Source organism: Hoplias malabaricus, chromosome 3 (genome assembly GCF_029633855.1).
Source record: "Hoplias malabaricus isolate fHopMal1 chromosome 3, fHopMal1.hap1, whole genome shotgun sequence".
Lineage (NCBI taxonomy): Eukaryota > Metazoa > Chordata > Actinopteri > Characiformes > Erythrinidae > Hoplias > Hoplias malabaricus.
In genome coordinates, this window is record NC_089802.1 from 48,441,043 (window position 1) to 48,463,210 (window position 22,168).

The 22,168-nt window shown below is 41.1% G+C and overlaps 1 protein-coding gene across 2 annotated transcripts; it reads left to right on the plus strand.

Moving 5' to 3' along the window:
* Positions 1–205: 205 nt before the first annotated feature.
* On the plus strand, positions 206–12,527 carry LOC136691257 (potassium voltage-gated channel subfamily A member 3-like). Of its 2 annotated transcripts, none has more exons than XM_066663727.1 (3): positions 206–2,130; positions 5,643–5,745; positions 12,041–12,527. In XM_066663727.1, exon 1 carries the CDS (start codon positions 389–391, stop codon positions 1,964–1,966), a length of 1,578 nt encoding a protein of 525 aa, XP_066519824.1. In that variant the 5' UTR covers positions 206–388; the 3' UTR covers positions 1,967–2,130; positions 5,643–5,745; positions 12,041–12,527. The 2 variants fall into 2 exon arrangements, 1 of the variants encoding a protein (XP_066519824.1); XR_010801866.1 differs by lacking the exon at positions 206–2,130 and adding an exon at positions 2,726–2,884.
* Positions 12,528–22,168: the final 9,641 nt, after the last annotated feature.

A 22,168-nucleotide genomic window follows, 5' to 3' on the forward strand; every position in this document is an offset into this window, starting at 1 on the left:
GAAAGGGGGCATCGGCTCGAGAGTAGCGCGCGCCGAGGACGGTAAACAAAAGGTGATCCTGAGAGCCGCCGCCTCAGCGTCACGTCACGTTTCGTCTCCGATTGGTCGAGAGGCGCGAGGCGGCGAGGCGGGAAAGAGCTCCGCGCGCTCATAAAGCCCCGCGTGCGCCCCGCGCTGTCGACGGAGAGAGAGAGAGAGAGAGAGAGAGAGAGAGAGAGAGAAGGAGGAGGAGGAGGAGGACGCGATTAACTAAAGGAAATAAAGAGGAGAGAAAGAGAGGAGGAGGAGGAGGGGAGGCTCGTTTTTCCACTCTCTCTCTCTCCCTCTCTCCTTCTCCCTCCTTCTCTCTCTCTCCAGACCCCCAGTCCACTCTTCTCCGCGCGCGCGTATGGACGACCACTTCAACCTGATCGACTCACCGTCGGCGCGGCGGCGGGGCAGTGACGGCTCCGATGCGGCCTCGGCCGCGGTGCCGGTGCCGGTGTCGGTGCCGCTGCCCGTGAGCGAGCTGCTAGAGGAGACAGGCGCGTGCCCCGAGCGCTATGAGCCGTGCCGTGAGCGCGTGGTGCTCAACATCTCGGGCCTGCGCTTCGAGACGCAGCTGAAAACGTTCAGCCAGTTCCCGGAGACGCTGCTGGGCGACGCGCGCAAGAGGATGCGCTACTTCGACCCGCTGCGCAACGAGTACTTCTTCGACCGCAACCGGCCGAGCTTCGACGCCATCCTCTACTACTACCAGTCCGGCGGGCGCATCCGCAGACCCGTGAACGTGCCCATTGACGTGTTCTCCGAGGAGATCCGCTTCTACCAGCTGGGAGACGAGGCTATGGAGAAGTTCCGCGAGGACGAGGGCTTCATCAAGGAAGAGGAGCGCCCGCTGCCCCGCCACGAGTTCCAGCGCCAGGTGTGGCTCCTGTTCGAGTATCCGGAGAGCTCGGGTCCCGCGCGGGGCATCGCCATCGTCTCCGTGCTCGTCATCCTCATCTCCATCGTAATCTTCTGCCTGGAGACTCTGCCCGAGTTCCGTGACGACCGGGAAGCTGCTGCTGCTGCGGCGGCGGCGGCGGCGGCGGCGGCAGCAGCAGCCGCGGCCCAGTCTGGGAACGGCACGGCGTCGTACGTGCCCACCTCCTTCACGGACCCGTTCTTTGTGATCGAGACACTGTGCATCGTGTGGTTCTCCTTCGAGTTGCTCGTGCGCTTCTTCGCGTGCCCGAGCAAAGCCACGTTCTCCAAGAACATCATGAACATCATCGACATCGTGGCCATTGTGCCCTACTTCGTCACGCTGGGCACGGAGCTCGCGGAGCGACAGCAGGGCAACGGCGGCCAACAGGCCATGTCCCTGGCCATCCTCCGGGTCATCCGTCTCGTGCGCGTCTTTCGCATCTTCAAGCTTTCCCGCCACTCCAAAGGCCTGCAGATCCTCGGCCAGACGCTCAAGGCCAGCATGAGGGAGCTCGGCCTGCTCATCTTCTTCCTCTTCATCGGCGTCATCCTCTTCTCCAGCGCCGTGTACTTCGCCGAGGCCGACGACCCAACCTCCAGCTTCGGTAGCATCCCCGACGCCTTCTGGTGGGCCGTGGTCACCATGACCACGGTGGGCTACGGTGACATGCACCCGGTCACCATAGGCGGCAAGATCGTGGGCTCGCTGTGCGCCATCGCCGGCGTCCTCACCATCGCGCTGCCCGTGCCCGTCATCGTGTCCAACTTCAACTACTTCTACCACCGCGAGACGGACGGTGAGGAGCACGCGCAGTGCATGCACGCCACCAGCCGCGAGCGCGTCGACTCGGCGACCGGGGAGGTTCCAGAGCGAGCCCGAAGCGCCTCGTCGCTCGCAAAGCCCGAGTACGTGGCCATCGAGGACGCGCTGCACGGCGCCTTCGGACAGCCCGGCTACGCGAGCCAGAACAGCCAGAACAACTGCGTGAGCGTCAAGAAGATCTTCACAGACGTGTAGCTGGAAGAGTGCGTGCGTGCGTGCGTGCGTGCGAGCGTGTGTGCTTTATCTTTACGCACGGAGACGGCACGGGGAACAGACCCAGAGGACGGCTTTATCTTTACGCACGGAGAGCGCGCGTAAAACGCGGGGACACAGAACCAGAGGACGGCACGTGGAAGCTGGTGCGCAGCCCGCTCAGCCTTGAGGGGCTTGTGTCTTTCTGTTGTTGTTTTGTTGTTATATATTTATTTATTTAGCCTGGAGCGCTTTAACGCTTGAAGCAGAGGGGCACTTTTGGAATAAACCGCGGATTAACCATGTCGTAATCGTCGCTGTGCGTTTTCTTGCTCTCAGTGTTTTATCTGTGGTCAGTGTCCCGTTCCGTGGCCGAGCTGAAGCGCCCGCTGGAGGGTCTGTTCATGTGGGGGACACGGAGGTCGTGCGTTAGAATGTCATGTACTGTATTTTTATTTTTTATTTTTTGTTCAGTATAAGTGCAGATTCTATTTTAACAAAATGAAAGTCTGTGGAAATCATTAAGCTGTTAATAATAGTCGAATCTATATCTCTATATAACTATAGCTATATCTATATACATACGTCTAGGTTATTGTATGTCCTTATTAAGCAAACTGCCTTGACACATCACATATACCAAATGAAATGATAGCGATATTGAGAGTGTAGACTGTTTTCGCTGAGAAATCATCTTTAATTTTGTAAGGAGGATGGGTGGGCGGGGTGGGTGATAATCAGAGAGAGAGAGAGAGAGAGAGAGAGAGAGAGAGAGAGAGATGCGAATAACATACACGCTGGACCCATCTCGTCTCTGGCTTGGGAAACAGAAACCAGATCAGCGAGTGAGGATGCGCCTCCCAGTCGAAGCCCCTGAGTCCGCCTCGTGATGCAGTCTCCATAGCGACTACAGTTTCCTGGGTAACCCCAGTTAACGTTGCCATGGCACCCTTCCCCGTTGCTACAGCAACGCTCCAGATGGTTCACAAAGCTTGACTGGCAAAACAGAGCGAGAGACGGAGGGGGGGGGGTGGTTGTGGACATGATTTAATTCGAACACAATTATCTTCTTGTTACTGATTTGCCAATTGGAGTTTTCCCCATTTAAATCTACAAAACATAAGACAATCTTGGCCCTCTGTGTACAGTACAGACCCTCTCTCTGCTGGGCTTGAATTAGCCTCGATTTTCCCATGTGTATATGATTACAGCTCCTTGGAATGCATTATCACTTTTAGACCAACTTTTTTTGTGGCTCAAAAATGGCAGTTTTAATTGTCAGTTAGTTTAAAGAGGTATTTTTCTATAAGCCATAACACAAAAAAGCTCCATAGGTGCACATTGTCATGCCACAATTAAAGACTTTAATCCATATGTTCTTCTTCATACTTTATTAGCTCAATCCAACCTGTACTTCAGTGGTCAGAAACACCACAGGACCACCACAGAGCAGGTATGATTTGAGTAGTGGATCATTCTCAGCGCTACAGTAACAGGTGGTGGTGTATTAGTGTGTTGTGCTGGTACGAGTGGATCAGACACAGCAGTGCTGCTGGAGTTTTTAAACACTGTGTCCAGTCACTGTCCACTCTGTTAGACACACCTACCTCATTGGTCCATCTTTTAGATAAAGTCAGAGGCAGTAGCCTGCCTTTCTGACACAACAGGTTTCAAAAACTCAAGCAGCATTGCTGTGTCTGATCCACGCATAGCAGCACAATGCACACTAACACAAAGAATGGCCCAGCAGCCAAATCATACCTGCTCTGTGGGGGTCCTGACCATTTAAGAAACACTGTGAACAGGGATAACGATATTCAGAGTAACAGATGGATGACAGTCTGTAATAGAACTACAAAGTGCTTCTATGGTCAGTGCAGCTGAGAGGACGAACAATGAATGTGGATACAAGGACATGGTTTTAATGTTATGCCTGACTGGTGTAAGTTAACAGGTCAAGACCTGATTTCACTCCTTCTGAAGCTCTTCTCGGCCACAGTTCTTCAACCGTCCCACAAAAAGCTGGAAATATAATCCATTCATAGTATGAATGCAACATTCCGAATCTGGCAAACAAGGCTTAGGGTGGAGTCCTGGCATTTTCACCAGCGTCTGGCCTAGAGAGCTGCTTCTCTCAGAGCTTCTTGTAGAGGTTATTGTCCTGTAGATGTCAATTTGAAGAAGAAAGTAATGGCACGACTGCGCTAGCTGATTACAGTCTCCACAATGTCCAGCAACGTCCACGGCGCCAACCAGAGCATTGTGAACCATTCATGGAAACGTTCTTGTGTGTGTGTATGTGCATCTATGTGTTTGTGTGATGTGCATTTGTGTTTCTCCCCGGTGTGTTTCTCAACTCAACTGCATCAGAAAACACTGCTTGTTTTTTAGGTGTTTAATATTTCTTGAAGCAGGTTTTTTTTACAGCATTTTTACATGAAACATTGCATAACTAAAGTTTTCCTGGAAAAATGATATCCACCTTCAAAGGGATCTCATCTTAAAGCTTGTCAGAGTATCAGATATTTCCCATTCTCAGATTGTAGTGAGAATATTATAAGATTAATTAACAAAATTTATGGTTTTAGGGATGTCAAAGTGTACTAATTTTTGGCAGATAATGTTGCTAATTCTTAAGTTCTTAATTCTTATTTTTTTAAGCATCAAAAATGTGAATATTGAATTAATGAATTTAATTTAAATGGAAATTTTAGAATCTGACTGCATCTCATTATGAAAAATATAAATACATTATATACATCAACAGAATACACACACATGCATACATACACATTATATATTTATATATATACAGTGAAATGATGATTTCACTCAGTAAGACATGACTTGTTGTATGCAGTCTGTTAGTTTGCAAATGCTTAGGTTTTGAAGGGATGAAATATGCCACCCTCACAGACCCTTTTCCCCATTTGGATTTAGTTTATTCTAGTGTAGTTTCTTTTATTTGCATGTACTGAAACTTTGCTCAGTGCTGCCATCCAGTGAGGTCCTACAGGCCATGCAAGGAGGAAAAGCTTTTCTTCTGACAAAAAGCTTTAAAAACTGAATGAACCGTGTGTTCCATCAGTATGAGCCTTAAGCTTGCCATACGCTTGGATGTGTCACTGTAGATTGAATCTGTGATATACCCTCAAATACCAGGAATGAAAAGAAAACTGCATTATGGCAGACTTAGGGGGTTATAAATTGCTTCTTTATGAGTTTACTTGTAGTTGCTTTCCTTTATCAGTTTGACGCCTGTAACAGAATTACTGTGTTCTTCACAATAGAGGTGGAGTTTCCCCTGCTGTTTCTAGATTCATTTAAGACTTGTTTCTCCTCTGGGTGGAAGATGGTAGTCCTGGATGAGCAGGAGAGCATTCGTATGTGTTTGGCTCCTGCAGAGACAATCCCAGGCCCCAGCTGCTGCATGGCGTTTTATGGCAGAATGCTGAGATGTGAGAGGTGTGAAGTGAGCTCTCTGACGTCTCTGGAAATTCAAGCTGTCAGATGATAATGTGTGATATAAGCTGCTGCCATGCTGCCTCCCAGGCCCTTGGACTCAGGAGCCCCTATTCTCTCATAATCAAAAATGGCCTTGCTCTGCTTTGCTTTAGTCAATAACAAGAGTGAGGACTCACACCTTCTCTCTGCTTCTTTCTGTTTCTTGTTACTCCAGGAAGCGAGGAAACTCATGGAGGTTTCTGCTGATGGGCGTCACTACCACACGATCAGCTGACCTGAGATGCTGTTCCAACAGTGAACACAAAACCAATTTTAAGGTAGTGAATATGAATTGCAGTCATACAGTGGGCAACATCTCAAACAGACGTATTACAGTTGTAAATATGTAAAAGCATTTCTGTTCGTCCTTTCATTTTCATGTAATGTATATGAAGCACATTACATTTTAGATTATGTAAAAAAGATGTCAAACACAAGCCACAAAAATTATATGAGGTCTTATCAGACAGTGGAAATGTGCTGCTTTTTAATAACATATTTTTTTACAAGGTGCCTTTTTGCAGCAGCATTTCAGACAAAATCAATGTAAACAACATAAACAGGAAATTAGAGATGTTTTAGAGGTGTTTTTTATTACAAATAAAAAGAATGGTTAATTTAAAAAAATGAAGATAAATAAAGAAGTAAATACAAATGAAAAGTGTGATTTAGTGATTTAGTTTAAAATATCTATAGCATTTACAATATCTGCTGTTGCCCTATTGTAATTCAATAGTAACTATACAGGAGCTCTATTATTTAAGGTTCCTTCAAGGGCTCTTTATTAAAGGAAATGGTTTTGTATACAGCCATGAGCACTTAAAGATCCCTTTGCATGATTATATGGTTCATTGCATCATCAGGGGATTGTTTAGATTGATGGGGAATGTGCTAGAGATGGTTCTATATAACACCTTTTAGAAAAGAGTTATATACAACCCTTTTCTAAATGGTGTTATACAGAACCACCTATAGCACATTCCCCATCAATCTAAAGAACAAATTCAAGATGCAAAGAATCCTTTAATCATGCAAATGTTCTTCGGTTGTTTAGGGCTCTATATAGAACCATCTTCTTTAATAAAGAACACTTGTAGAACCATATTTTTTTAAGTGTGTAGGGTAGTTACTCTATTCTAACTCTACTTTAGCTCTAGTTTAACTGCTCCATCAACACATTTTTATAATTCTCTGTATTTAATTTTCACAGATTTGCAGATAATTGTTTTTTATTCCTGTAGGTACAATATACACATCTGAGTCACATTTAATGCAACATATGATTATTTTCTCAGCTCTTTTTAAAGTCTAATGCATGAAGAGATGTAGTTAACAGCCGCAGAAATGGGTCAAATGTTCCATCTAAAGCAAATTGATGTTACTGACCCAGTATTCCACACAGCCTGCTTATCTGCGCTTGTGTGTGTGTGTGTGTATGTGTGTGTGTTTCGTGTATTATCACACAACCCATCTGAGCGCTCCCCTCGGGGAGAACAGATATTATAAAGAACACACCTATTATAAAGCCTCTCTCACAGAGGAGCTGGTGTCACAGCTGCTCAGGTACTTGGCCATAAAATAAACAGAGTGTTTCTTTTATTATCATCTTTCCTTCCTGTGTCTGGCTGCAAGCTACATCTAAATTTTGCTACATTTACTGTTGAAAATATGGATGAAGTACCTGCAGCTGGCATTCTGCATGAGCAATAAGTAATTTCCATTTTCTGATTTTGTTGACGCTAAGAGCATAGTTTTGAAGACAGAATTCATTCTGAGAATCCCCTATTGGACTTACCTGGTAATGAGTTTTTATTTTGTGTTGTGCTAGAAAAGTCTTTTCAGAAAACCTGAATGCCTTATGAATACTAAAAGATATGGGTCTTTTGTAAAGCAATGTGTAAAAAACTGCAGTTAAGTATAGCCTTTCTAAAAATGAAGATGTAAAGATTTCATATAGTACACACCTTCCACTACTTGCATGAGGAAAATGTCAGTCAAAGAAAATGATATGATAAAAACATATTTTCCTCCAATCAAATCCAAACTCAATGCAGTGATTACAGACTCGTCTGAACCATTCAAGGCCACACAAACTATCAACACCCTGTGACCAGAAAGGAATAATGTATATAAATGTAAGAAGGCAGCTGTCAAAAAAAAAACAATCAAACAAACACTCTGATTGTGTTCTCAAAATAGTGGACTGACCACGGAACCAAGTCTCAGCATCATTGAATATGTTTGGGACTATTTGGATCATGAAAAGCAGAAAATGAAACAAACGGGTGAGACTGAACTTTGAAGCTACAGAAATACATCACTGAAGGGTCTCACCAGGAAATCCCAAGAATGTGTATTCATGACAAAGAGGAGAACATGAAATAGTGATGCTGAAATCTGTTTTCTGCTTTTTACCTCTTGCTTAGATTAATCATTGGAGTTTGTTCCGAACAAATAAAGAAATGAAAGGCAGCACAATGGGAGTGAATTACGAGTACTGTACATAATCAAACTACATAAAATAGTGCAAGAGCAGATCATATTGTAGAGTGGTCCTGCTTTGTTACTATCAGCACAGAAACCGTATGAATTGGAGGCATGAAAGCTCGTGTTTGTTCAGCTGATTATTGGGGCAATAAAGTTTTTGTTTGTGTTGAACCCTGGAGCTGAAGAGAACTGGAGCGCATCTTATTGTTTTAACTTAAATAATGTTCCTTTGATCTTGAAATGTTCGCGCATTACTGGGTTACCACAACTATCCTGGCATAAAGGATGAGTGTGTGTATCTGTATGTGTATGTATGTGTATGTGTTTGTGTGTGTGTGTATATATATATATATATAGTGGGAACCTATATCTGTTTACCCACTCACATTGATAACTGATGATACCATTCTGAAGTGAAGGCATGTTTTCAGGTTTAATGGTAAGTTTACCATTTAGTTAAGTTTAGGGCTTGCAGGGATTAAGCCTATTCCTGGACTATATCCACCTCACAAGGGAAAATCACAATTCAAAATGCCGTTGTAGTCCAGGACTACGTTTAATCCCTGTTTGGGAAACCACCCCATAGAGCCAAGACTCCATGTGTGAGAAACAGTGTGTGTTTATCTTATTTTACGTGCTCAGGTTAAGTGTGTGCATGTGTGGATGATTTTTGTATTTTTTCTGAATGCGCGCATGTGTGTGTATGTGTGTGTGTATCTGTTTATCTTTCTTTGTGTTGCCTATATTTGTATGCATGTGTGGTTGTGTATGTTTGTGTATCTGTTAATGTGTGTGTACACATCTGTGTATGCCTTCATGCTTGTTAGTGTGTTTCACCACTAGAGGCCTCAGTGTGTTGATAGACTATGGTAATCATTTCACACTCACTCTGAGTGTTATAGCACTGGAGGTGCTGTGTCTGCTTCAGTTCATTAATTAAACAGAGACAGAGCTCAGTGAGTGAGAGAGAGAGAGAGAGAGAGAGAGAGAGAGAGAGAGAGAGAGAGAGAGAGAGAGAGAGAGGGGTATGGAACAGAACTTACAGGATTTCTCTCACGCTGCTGATGTGTCAGTCATATGACTGAGGGAAAATTATGTTATTTATAGCAGATTTCTATAAAGACTCTGTTACATCACATTAATTGTTAATCCTTAGAGGGTATTTTTTAATCTTTTAAATGCAATTATTAATTGCATAACTGTATCCAGACTTTCAGGCCAACATTCAGTATTTGATTCCAGGCTCATTGTGAATTAATGACGGAAACACTCACTTTCTATGTTTTAGCATCAGAGGAAAAGAGTTAAAAATTACATTATACATAGTTACCAAAAAAGATTTAATAACAAAAAAATTCATTATATTTTGTTAATTTAGTTAACATAATATGATTAACATAATTATTTTATTGTGCAAAATACCATATAAAACTCTGACGATATATTTTTCCCATACCCAAGCTCCAGTTTTTATAGATGCTTTATTTACTCCTAGTGATCCAAGTACTCCACAGCACATTTGTCATTGTTAAGATTTTGATTTTCAGATGGCCATTCCAGTGTACTGAGAACAGCTTTAGCTCATGTGGTTTATTTGCAATTTAATAAATTTTTTACGTGACAATTTAAAATTAGGAGTAATCTGTAATACTGACGCCGAGCGTTTAAACTTGGAACTATAATACAGTATAATACAGTGCACTATAACAGTGGAGCGAAATCTCTGCCTCCTTCCCAGACGTGAAGTTCATCCAGGATGCTCGTTTGAGAAGAACTGAACAAACAAGCAAGAACTTTGCACCGTAATAGCTAAGAAAAATGTGCCATAATCAACATATTTACACAGAAAAGTATTTATCATTTCACTAAAACAATCTACCTATGCATGAGAAAGGCAAATAGTGAACGAGCGACCGCCATTTCCCTGCCTTTACTATCCAAATCCATATTAAAATTTTCAGCTACACAAGGCTGGTTTTACTTATTGATTTTTCCTTCCACCACAAATGTCGTTTGGGAGGCAGATATTTGCTTCTTATTCACAATTTTCATAGTCAAACCTTTCATTCCACCTTACATGTGTCTGTTTACGAGTCCTATTTGTGTTATTCGCCAGCTTCTTGAGTTCTCTGTTCCACTTTAAGAGCTGAAGTTAGCCCTTTTTTGAAGCAACAATTATTACACTTTATCTGTTTAAAACACACAAACCAATTTTATGTGATGTCACTAAATATTTACTTATTTAAGTGAAAGGCAAAAATGTAAAGATCCGCCGCCGTTTTCAATGTACCATCTAAACCACATTAAAATCTTAGACTAGACAAGGCTGCTGTTATTTTCTCTTCAACCATAAATGTAATTTTAGGAATCAGATCCTTGCTTCTTATTCATAATTTTCGTATTCCGACATTTAGTTTCACCCTAAATGGGCCCTTTAAGAGACTTTGCGTTATTCCCCAGCTACGCATTTCCACCTTAAACAGCAATGCAAAGCTAAAGCTAGTGCTAGGTTTGTATAAGCAAAACTCATTCTGAAACACTTCTTATATCCCATTTTATCCACTTAAAACACACGACCATGTGTACATTATATCACTAAAACAACTACCTAGTAGGGAAACGCTTATATTTGCTGTGTACTACCAAGCTTGATTTCTCCGTTCCACCTTTAATAGGTGAACATGCAAGGCATTTCGAACATGATTCTTACTCCTTAATTTGTTTAAAACACATTCACACCAAGGATAAACACACATGAAAATGCCTCAATGTCATACAAACAAGCAGTTTTATTTTTAAATCATGTTGTTATTCACCTTTTTCATATATAACACAGTCCTAACACCTTTCAAACATTGCCATGCAGAACTTTCTTATATAAATCACACAACCTATGGCGTTTACTCCTTTTAATCTATGCATAATATAATATATTTAATATATATGTCTGTACTTATATATATATACAATGCCAATATTTCCTCTCATTTTACTGCCTCTGGTCATGGAGATTTTTGAAAGGGAAATGGGGTTTTTTGGGTCAGATAAAATATAATATTAACTCTGTTTGTTTTGTCAGTTCATGGCGGCAACACACTATGTTTGTAGACCTGGCAACGCAGTGGGTTTGGACTGTAATGTGATTGGACAGAGGGTGGGACCTGATGCTGAAATTCTTGTAGAGCTCCGCCCCAGACTGGGCACTTCTCAAAGAGAATATACTGCTCCAGCACTGCTCTAGGGGATGCTAGTGCTTCAATCTAGCCTGTTTCCTTAATCCATGACCACACACCCTGGACATTTTATCATCAAGTACAGTAAATATATTAGAGATTGCTCCTTTAAAACAGCTACACATCATCTCCATCTCTGATGATGATGGTTTTGGTGGTTTACCAGGTTATGTTATGTTTTTCATATTTAAATGTTTTCTAATTTATTTTTCTATGACTTTGTCCTTTCCCTATGACCATCCTCTCTAAAATGAAAGCACTGTTTATCACATGGTGATACTTTTGGATTATACTCTGTTTAACCAGCTGGAATAAATATAACTGAAGATGGCTTTTAATATTTGCACAAAATCCTATTTAATTAATAGATTTTCTCCCAAATAAGACTTTGTTTTGAACTTGAATCAGGGAAAAAGATGCTTTTGCTTTGCTTTAAAACACATAATATTAGCTGAAGATTAGCTGTATGTCTTGTATCACTTAGCTCAGAAAGAGGAATTGTTCATATTAAAATACATTATCATTCTATTATTGAGGTGGAAACTGCAAATTCTAAGAAAGAAAATGAAAGAGAAGAAGGAAAAAGGGAAAGCAACAACAGCTCTCAAACATCTCCTGTATTGTTAATGTTAATTTAAATTAAATTTGTACCAGGTGGTAAATGCTCATTATACTCACAGGAGAATGCTAAACATTTCATTCTCCCATTTGGCCATATGCCTAACAGGCTGATATTAAAACTTTCCCTGCCTTTGAAAATGGCCAGTGGCTAGCAGTGTCCTTCATGATTGCCCAGATGTGACATTTCAACAACTTAGCGTGTGTTTTTGTTTGTTTGTTTGTTTGTCTGCAGACCTTTGAGTCCACACCGTGCCTAGGACTGTTCATCAACTATTCAACTGAGGAGGAGGTTTTCAAAGCACAGGATGAAGTTCATATGAGGATGAAGTGTCACATTTCTCTGTATTGTCCTCACTGCCAGACCAACACTCTAGAAGTGGCCTTTTTCTCGGATATACTGCCAGGCCCAATCTACACAACCAGTCAAAATATATCTGTGTACCACTTGAGATGGCAGCTGTGAACCCTTGAAATACCAGGACAGAGGCTGACGTCTTTGGCGTAACCGTCCACTGCTGTGGGACAAATACGACTGAGGATTTTAATGTGTCCTTCTTGTATTCAGAGTTTGTGCTGTTATCAAACCAGATGTCTGCGTATAAATTTGTCATCTTTATTAAGACACTGCCTTCTTATCAACTATATAAATCACTGCCTACTTACTGACTATATTAGACATTCCAGTCACTGAATAAATGAATATTAAAGTTGATGAGAAGATACACTAATAAAAGAAATGGGTTTTCTGGGTAATATAATGAGAAAGCGCATCCTGTTGTGAGTTCTCTCATAGTTTTTTTTTTTTAGACCTCTGACTGTAAGAAAATCAACCATTAGGGTATTGATTGCACTAAGATCAGATCTATAACCCTGATGCTGCCAAAGCAAACTTCACAGCATCAGGGAATGTTTTACTCTATAAAAAGATCCCTTTGGAGTTTCACTGAGCTCATTAGGAAACTAAATAATCAATGTTTTATTTACCTTTTAACAAGCACCCTTACAGGAAGGTCTGTCCACTCTGCACTAAATTTAGCACCACTCCCGGCCAGCTATTTCCAATCTCTCTGAACATTTTTTGAAACCATCGATACAATTCGCCAAATATAGTATTAGTATTTGAATGATTGAAGGATTGTTTTTGCAGGCTTGTTATTCCAGCTGTTCTGCATTCACAAATCTCTACTTAAAAAGGAGGGACTTTCCATGCCACTATTAGCAAAGCAGGTGACATTTACACTGGAAGGCGAGGTTTCCTGCAATACATCCGCCATGTTACAAATTATAACGTTATTCACTCTCCCATTAATATTTCAGCCAGTGAGTTATCTGCTCTTCGGTCCCAATGTCATGGAGGCATTTTTTGGGGCAATGTCCTACCAACTAATTATCATTCCCCAACAATCCCACTACATTTTTATAGAAAAACTACACTCCATGTGCTACTGCTTGCCTAATGTGCCTGATATACAATTTTTCTACATCTGGGGGAAAAATTAGCAGATATCCTGAATGTGTAGGTTTGCTGGCAGGAATTGAGAAGAGATATCCACCCCATGGTCATACCTAATGTTCACATGCTGACTTCTGTGATTATCAGGATGATTGTCAGCATGTTGACATTAGGTATAGACATGGGGTGGATATCTCTTCTCAATTCCTGCCAGCAAACCTACACATTCAGGATATCTGCTAATTTTTCCCCCAGATGTAGAAAAATTGTATATCAGGCACATTAGGCAAGCAGTAGCACATGGAGTGTGCTACTGGAGAGACATCCCAGACATGGGCCAAGCAGGTGTTACCAAAACTCCTGAATCATTCTGTTCTCCTTTGGTCTCCCCTGCAAGCTGCAGCGCTTCCTGAACCCAGATCATTGTAGCATATAGCCCTGCATGCTATTCTTAGCTTTGCCAAAAAAGAACAGCCATATTCAGAATGACCCAAGTAACTCACCCTCTCATGCAGAGCAACCTAGATGCTGTAACTAATCTCTATTTATGCTACGATGGACCATTTTAGGTGAAACTCTGTCCTTGTAGTTGTTGACTTCTCTAATTACCACAATGCAAATTGAAAAATGTCTACATTGCACTGCATTGTTCATTAAAAAAAAAAAGCGTTAGCAAATATAATTTTAAATGGCCTGGAGTGCATATACATGATCAGTGCAGTAATGAGGTGTTTGATACGCATGATTGTCTTAACATAGAGCAACAAATCCTTTATCATATGCATGTTCATGTGTGGAAATGTGCTTTTGCCCAGTGCGTATGCTTCACAGAGCTTAAACGAATCAGGCCCTATCTCGTTGAATTCATAGAGCGCAAATATTTTTTAGTTCTAGCAAATGCATTAAACATATTTGAAAGGGTTACTATAATGTTTTGTACTCTATATGTTACATATATCCCTTGGGTGGATTTTATGAGCTAAATCGCTATAATTATATTTTTATATTTTAAAACTTTCTTTAATCTTTACAGATCAAACAGACACTTTGTGTTACAGTGACTTTAACATATGCACAGATCAACTCCAACATTAAAACCACTAAAAAGTTACATGAATAAAATTGACTATCCTGTTACTCTGGCACCTGTGAAGGAGTACGATATTATGCAGAAAGTAAACAGATTTTAAATGTTTTTAAACTTATCTAAGTGACCTTGACAAGGGCCAAATTGTGAAGGTCATATTTAATATTTTGGTCAAATGAGGTCTTTGGTGCTATTCACAGAATGCAGTGCTTATACCAAAAGTGGACAAAGGAAGGACAACAGGTGAAATGATGACGGGGTCGTGAATCAAAGATTAAACCTAAATTTACTTGACTGTACTCTGACATTGATTCAATAGTGCTTCGGTAAGTGCTGTAATACAAGCCATTATCGCAGTGTATATTTGGCCTTGTCCCAGGAGATGCTCTAGCAGAACAGAGAGAATGAGAAACAAGAGACTTCTTGTGTGTGTGTGTGTGTGTGTGTGTGTGTGTGTGTGTGTGTGTGATAATGAGGAACGCCTCCTCTATTTGGTTGGAACAGCTGAGCCCCAGCACAGCTCATTGGGCATGAGCATTTCATGTGTATCTGCATGTGTCTGAGTGTGTGTGTGTGTGTGTGTGTGTGTGTGTGTGTGTGTGTTGATATGCTCTTCTCCAGGACTCAGGACTCCCATAAAGGCCTAGGGCTTCCCCACTCCCCCTCTCTCTTTTTCTCCCATAATGTAATAATGTAATTTTTGGGAAGAGACACAAGCCAAACTCACCCCATCACATAGTGACGATGCTGCTGTTGTTGTAACCATCTCTGAGAAGCTGTGAAGCCACAGGAGAGCGAGAGAAAACAACACAAAACAAGAAGCTCTCTGTAACTGGCTAGGATTTCCCAGTGTATTAACACTATATATGGCCACACAGGTTTTGCAATTGCTGTTATATTAAACTAGTAGAATAGAATTTGAATGGGTGGAATGAAGTCACTATACATCACACAGTACTTAGAAACTCTCTTAGATATTAGTATGGATTAAATTCATTAAATTTCATTCTTTACTGATTATAAAAAAAACAGGAGTACAAACAAAAGGTGTTTTCTTATGGTGTTCATTTTCCCCTCAACCCAAGATCATTTGAGCACCAATCATGTCTTATTTACAACCTTCAAACTTGTAAACAGTCATTTCAGAGGAGCTTTTTCCCTGAATTAGTAATATTCACTTAATATAGAAGCTTTTTGTTATAAAACATATAACATTTAAAAATCTGTTTTCTATTCAACATTCTAAAATATATATTAGAAATATGTGTATATATATATATATATATATATCTCCATCCATCCATTATCTGTAACCGCTTATACAATTTTAGGGTCGCGGGGGGTCCAGACCCTACCTGGAATCATTGGGCGCAAGGCGGGAATACACCCTGGAGGGGACGCCAGTCCTTCACAGGGTAACACAGACACACACACATTCACTCACACACTCACAAATATGGACACTGTCGAGTCGCCAATCCACCTGCAACGTGTGTTTTTGGACTGTGGGAGGAAACCAGAGCACCCGGAGGAAACCCACGCGGACACGGGGAGAACACACCAACTCCTCACAGACAGTCACCCGGAGCGGGAATCGAACCCACAACCTCCAGGCCCCTGGAGCTGTGTGACTGCGACACTACCTGCTGCGCCACCGTGCCGCCTATATATATATCCATCTATGACAATTATGTATAAGCAGTTGCCATTTGCCATAGTATCACCATAATGTCATTTCCAAGGACAGTTGGCAGGGACAGGGCACAGGAACGGCTTGTTTGAGATATAGCACGTGGTCAAAATAAATTTACGCGTGAATCAATCACTAAGCACTTCAGTGTAATAAAGAATATGGTCTCTATTTATACTAAGGTTCTAATAACTGTGTATTTACACATCAACAGCAAGTGGAATAACTGTAAAAACTGTGTAACAACTACTGATATATTATTCACTGTTACAGATGAATTATCATAGTACAACTTCTACAAAAGCACCATGTGTTCCACCTTCCTTTTAAACTTTTTAAATGATATGTAATAAACTATTAGTAGCCGTTAGGATACATTCATGTAATACCAGGAGTAAAAACTGATGTTGCTACAACATATGTGCATTTGCAGAAGCTGTACTACTGTAAATCATGAGTAACAGTGAAGATATAACCAGTAGTTACACAGTTGTTATTGTGTAACTACACAGTTATTAGAGACACCTAATTTAAAGTGGGACCAAATATATCATACATCTAATATTCTGAGTAGCTGTTAATGGTTGGTTCCCAGCCATTTGTTCAACCTGTGACTCACAGGTTAGCTTAGGTTAATAATATGTTTCTAAAAGAGATCTCTTTCACTGCTGCATTACATTGTTCCTTGATTCAGATTTATGGGCTGCTCCAGTACAGGCAATGAAGTGTGAAACTGAAGACTGAAAACAGTGGTCTGCAGGAATCGCTCATATTGACACACCCAGAGGACAAGCAGCGGGCTGGAGATTTTGCCCTTGAAGAGATAATGGAGGCACCATTATCTACACGGATACTGTAGCATGCAGGTAAGCTGAGTAGTGTGATCTGATGCTTAGAAATAAGAATGTATTTTTGTAGGGACACAGGAGGTCAAAGCTGATCAAAGCAGTTGCACAAGTGTAGAGAATGTGCAGATATAAATAACAGTCCACTGCACCACATTCTTCAAAATGAACTTATGTACAATACATAGCCTAGTCTTGTGAGTTTCAGATTATCTAAACTATAGATACCTATGCTAATTTGCCTTTTGTTTCTACAATAACACATTCTTACATAACCATTTTTTTAGAAACATTAGCCTAGTCATATCCCATAATTTCAGACGTTGTTGCGGATAATAATTTCATATCAATGTGGATTTTCCCAATTTCTTTGCTGAAAACATGCCTCTTATATTTTGCTACCAGACCAGATATCTTTTAGAATTAATCAGCCAGAATTGTTTTGGTGTTTAAGGATGTTGATTATTTAATTGTTTCATTATGTTAAGGTCTTGAGGTCAGCGTTGTTGGATGTATTGAAATCAGTACTGAAGTATTAAAATTAAATATTTCTTAGCGCACAGACCATAATGAAAGCTCACATACAAAAATCTGAAGAGAGTATTGTGAGGCAAGACACTGTCAACCATGCAGAAGAAGAAGAAGAAGAAGAAGAAGAAAAAGAAGAAGAAAGCATAAAATGCTGACTCAAGGTGCTTTTCCGCCACTTCAATGATGGATCTGTCAGAAAAGCTCCAGGCATGACACAGCGTCTTGGGCTCTGTGCCAGTGCTTCCTTGTCCTGTGTGATGTCATCACCACATTCTTTCCCTTCACACTGCCAACAGAAAGGGCTTCTGGTGCTTGTTGCCATAGTAACAAGGCAAGCACCATCCAATGACAACAGTAGACTGTGTACCTGCACCCTGGTTAAGTTTTATTTAGAAGATAAAATTATACATATGCTATTATGAGGCAATAAAAACAGCATCTGTGGCACAAGTTAAACCCCTTAAAAGTTATATTTCCACATTAAATGCAAGACAAAATGAAATGGTGCCAGGCACAAATTGTACCACATTGTACTGAAGTGAAGATTTAACATTTAAAAAACAAATATCTCACTATATCTCACTATGCATGATCTAAAAAAAATGATCCATGGCCTCCTCAATTAATATATAATTGTATGTAAATTATATAAACAGTTATTCAGCACCAATCAGCAGAGATGTTTTTTTCTCTGCAAAGGCTCCTTGAAAATCACACATTCTTTCAGACACACAGTGCTGAGCTGTCTTTTCACAGTGGAATGAAGGACAGAATCACTTCTTAGATCTGAAGTGAGAATGGAGCTTGATTGTCTCTTATCTGTCCATGAGGAAAGAATTAAGTGGTGCTTATCTGATGGTGACAGTGTTGATGGTCAAGCAGATCAGAGCAAAACCTTGTATCTACCTATCATCTATAAATCTTTTTATGTAACTGCTGTAATTTGAAAATAGCATCATTAACATTGTTTATATTACGAAGCCCAAACACCAGATGTCACAAATCCAGCAAATATATCTAAATTATCATAACAGCAATATTGCATTTGTGTGTGTGTGTGTGTGTGTGTGTGTGTGTGTGTGTGTGTGTTGAAGGGAGGGGCTTGTGTCTGTCCTTCGTTGTGTCTACAGGTTTTGCTGGTGAAAGTGCCGCAGCAGTGGGCGGATAAGTGACCTTGAGTATCTCCTGAGGCCTGGCACTATGCCACCTTCTGCACCTTTCTCTCTCTCTCTCTCTCTCTCTCTCTCTCTCTCACTCACTAAACTGAACACATCTAGAATATCAGCAACTTGAGATGATTCTAGAGAAGAAAAGCTGTTTTGGCAAGTTTAACAGAGCACATCAAATCTGTTCACACAATATAGGAGAATCAGAACAACTTAAATAGACTCATACAAGCACAACACACTGAAATGATTGTCATTACAACAGGTTTGGGTAAAATGCTCGATCACAACTGATTTATTTTACAAAATGTATATATTATCATAAAAAAAAATAATAATAACATTTTAGAAACAAGCCTAACTCTAAGGGTTTGATGCTGCTGCTGACTGTTCTTCATCTGTTGCTTATGCTCATGTTTAGCCTCTGTGTTCTTCTGTTTTTCAATGGTCTGCAACAAAACCACCACAAAGCAGGTATGATTTGGGTGTCGGGTCATTTTCAGCACTGCTGTGACACTGAAATTGTGGTGATGTGTTAGAGTGTGTTGTGCTGGCACAAGTGGATCTGACACGGCAGTGCTACTGGAGTTTTATTAACACTCTATTAGACACACGTACCCTGTTGGTCCACCTTGTAGATGTAAAGTCAGAGCTCATCTGTGGCTGCACACTGTGTGTTTTCATTCCTCTATTCTTTCATCAGTGGACACAGGATGCTGAGCCACTCAAACCAGCACAGCACACACTAACACCACTAACACATTACCACAGTATCAGTGTCACTGCAGTGCTGAGAATGATCCACCATCCAAATCATACCTGCTTTGTGGTTGTCTTGTGGGGATTCTGACCATTGAAGAGCAGGGTGAAATGTGGATGAGAAAGTGTGCAGAGCAACAGGCGAAAGTCTAGGTCTATATTCTACTGATGTATAGAACTTCTAGCTGTGGTCCTAGATTTTGCTGGAATCAGTTCCGCTTGCTCCATGTTTGTACTGCTCCTCTTTCATCCGTTAAAAACACATACCCTCCACCTCCAGTATACTGTACCCTTGGCTGATTATATGATGGTATAAGCCCCTGAGTTTTAATTAAAGTATGAAGGCTAATGCAATGTGAGCCCAGTCACTGAGACTGTATTAACAAGGCTTTAATAGCCTTCATTCTTATAAATAATGGCTCAGCAGGCAGGGCCCTGTAAGGTGTATATCAGTGGTGATTGAGAGACAGAATGAAGGAACTACAGTAGTCACAGAGTTGCAAATCCCAAATAAACATTATAATCTCATCTTCATGGCTCTGAGCAGCGGAAATTATGGACATACAGTATCAGTCAAATGTTTGGACATGCCCACTCACGGAGGGTTTCCTTGGTTTTGGGCCATTTTCCACATATTGTGAATGTACAGTACCTGTCAAACGTTTGGACATCTCCTCATTCAATGTGTTTTCTTTGTTTTTTTCTTGTTTTCTGCATTGTAAATGAATATGGAAGAAAACTATGAAGGAATCCATAAGGAATTGTGTAGTAAACAAGTAAAAAAGTGTTAAACAAACCAGAATATGTTTTATACTTTCAATTCTTCATAGTAGCCACCTTCAGCTTTGATGACAGCTTTGTACACTTTCTGCGCTCTCTCAGCCAGCTTCATGAGATCGTCAAGAGTTAATTTGTAGAACTGTTAGCCTTCTTAATGTGTTTGAGACCATAACTTGTGTTGTGTAGAGGTAGGGGCTGGTACACAGTTCTATAGAGTGAATAGCCCTATTCAAACCAACGACTAAAGAGGAGATGTGTCCAAAATTTTAACTGGTATTGTATCCCTTAACCAAAGAGCTCAAAGAATCTTTTTTTTTTAACTCATTACACAGAGCCAGGCCATTACACTGTATTTTGTACTTGATTCTGTTCACTGCAGGAACAAGCTGTTGCTGTCTCCCATTTGCCATCCATCAATCCTAAATTCATTATTAGGACTTAATGAGTTTCTAATGAATGAAATCAGAGATGCCAACACAAGCTGAAGTCCAAGAAAAATGTACAGCAGCAGCCAGCCCCAGAATAATAAATTAGGGTAAAACATAGTGTGTATGACTCATCACCTGGAGGGAGATTTGGCAGGTTGTCTAGAAAAGAAGTACGTGTTCTGGTGCTGAGTATCTGACGAGTGGATGAGTGTTTGGGTGTTGCTGTCACAGTGAGTGGGTCAGTGCATGCTCATTCTGGTTTTTATGTGAATTGTCTCTGTCTGGGACTACCACCCTGTGTATTTATTTAGATGCAGGCTTCTGTCCACATTTCATATTATCCACCTATTTCCTATACATTTTCATGATGACGAAAATGACAAATACAACATTACAAATCAATAAATGTCTAATTTATGTATATGTTTATAATTTGCTGTGTGAGCGTGAAGAAATGTTTATACCAAAAAGTCTGAAGTGTATATCAAAATAATGTAAAGGGACCTTGTAGACCTGTTAAATAGACAAAGAATTTTACATTAGGACAACTTCTGCCTTGTCCAAAATAAACGGTGTAGCACCTTTTCAAAGAGTGTGTGGTTTTCAGGATTTTCAGGTGGATGAAAGAAAACATACTCAGCAGTACGCTTTTAAAATTGTACAAAGTACATAATGATGAAATATCTATGAGATATTTGCCCCGTGGATTTCTCCATATTGATTTTAAGCTATTATTATTATTATTTTATTTTTTTGGAAGTGGTTGGAGGACCTGCTGGCACTGCCCTTGTTCTCTCTTGCTTTCTTGGCAGTTCTTCGTGGAGAGTAATTCTGAACGCACTCCTGACGATAGCAGCACAGAAACGTCAACGACAAGACTAATATCCTCCGGCAGGTTATGAGGACACACCGTTCACACACTTGAAGCGCGTCCCCTTTAAAACTGCCCACTCTGCGGAAAAGTAAGGAGTGGTAGAGTGGCGTGTTTTGTTTCCCACCCGTTTTCAGATAAGTCCAGCCTGCTGCGCGCCTATTGGCTGCTCTGCGGACGGACAGCCCGTGAACACGAACCGCCAGCGCGCGAAAAGACAAACTAACAACCAATCACAGCGCGAGATGTGGTGGGCTTCCGGAAAACGGGTGGGTTAAAAAATAACGCGGTACAGTGCGGTCGAAAAGCGTGTTTCTTCAGCTCAGGCGTCTGCACCGTGGCGCTTGTTGGTATGCACAGCGATGCCTGACTGCAGATTCGATTGAACACGTTTAACTAAGTGCCTAATGGCTCCTCGCGATAACCAGAGTCGTCATATTGCGACAGAGACTAAAAAAGAGCCCTAGGCCCTTCTTTACAAAACCACTGCGATTTACCTGGAGGGTAGACAGGTAGGGGACAGGGAGCTGAGACGCAATGCTCCAAACCGATGCATTGTCTGTTACAAACACTCCTTGATGCATGCTGCTAACTGGTGTGGCTTTGCTCATTTGTTGATTTCTTTTCTGCATGAATGCCTGCCACTTGCGTTAGGTTGTGAGCCCAGGAGCGATACAGTTGAGCGGAGGCGCTCGAAAAAAGGACAAAACGAGTTTGTGAGTTAGAAACGTGTTAGAAATCACCTCCCTG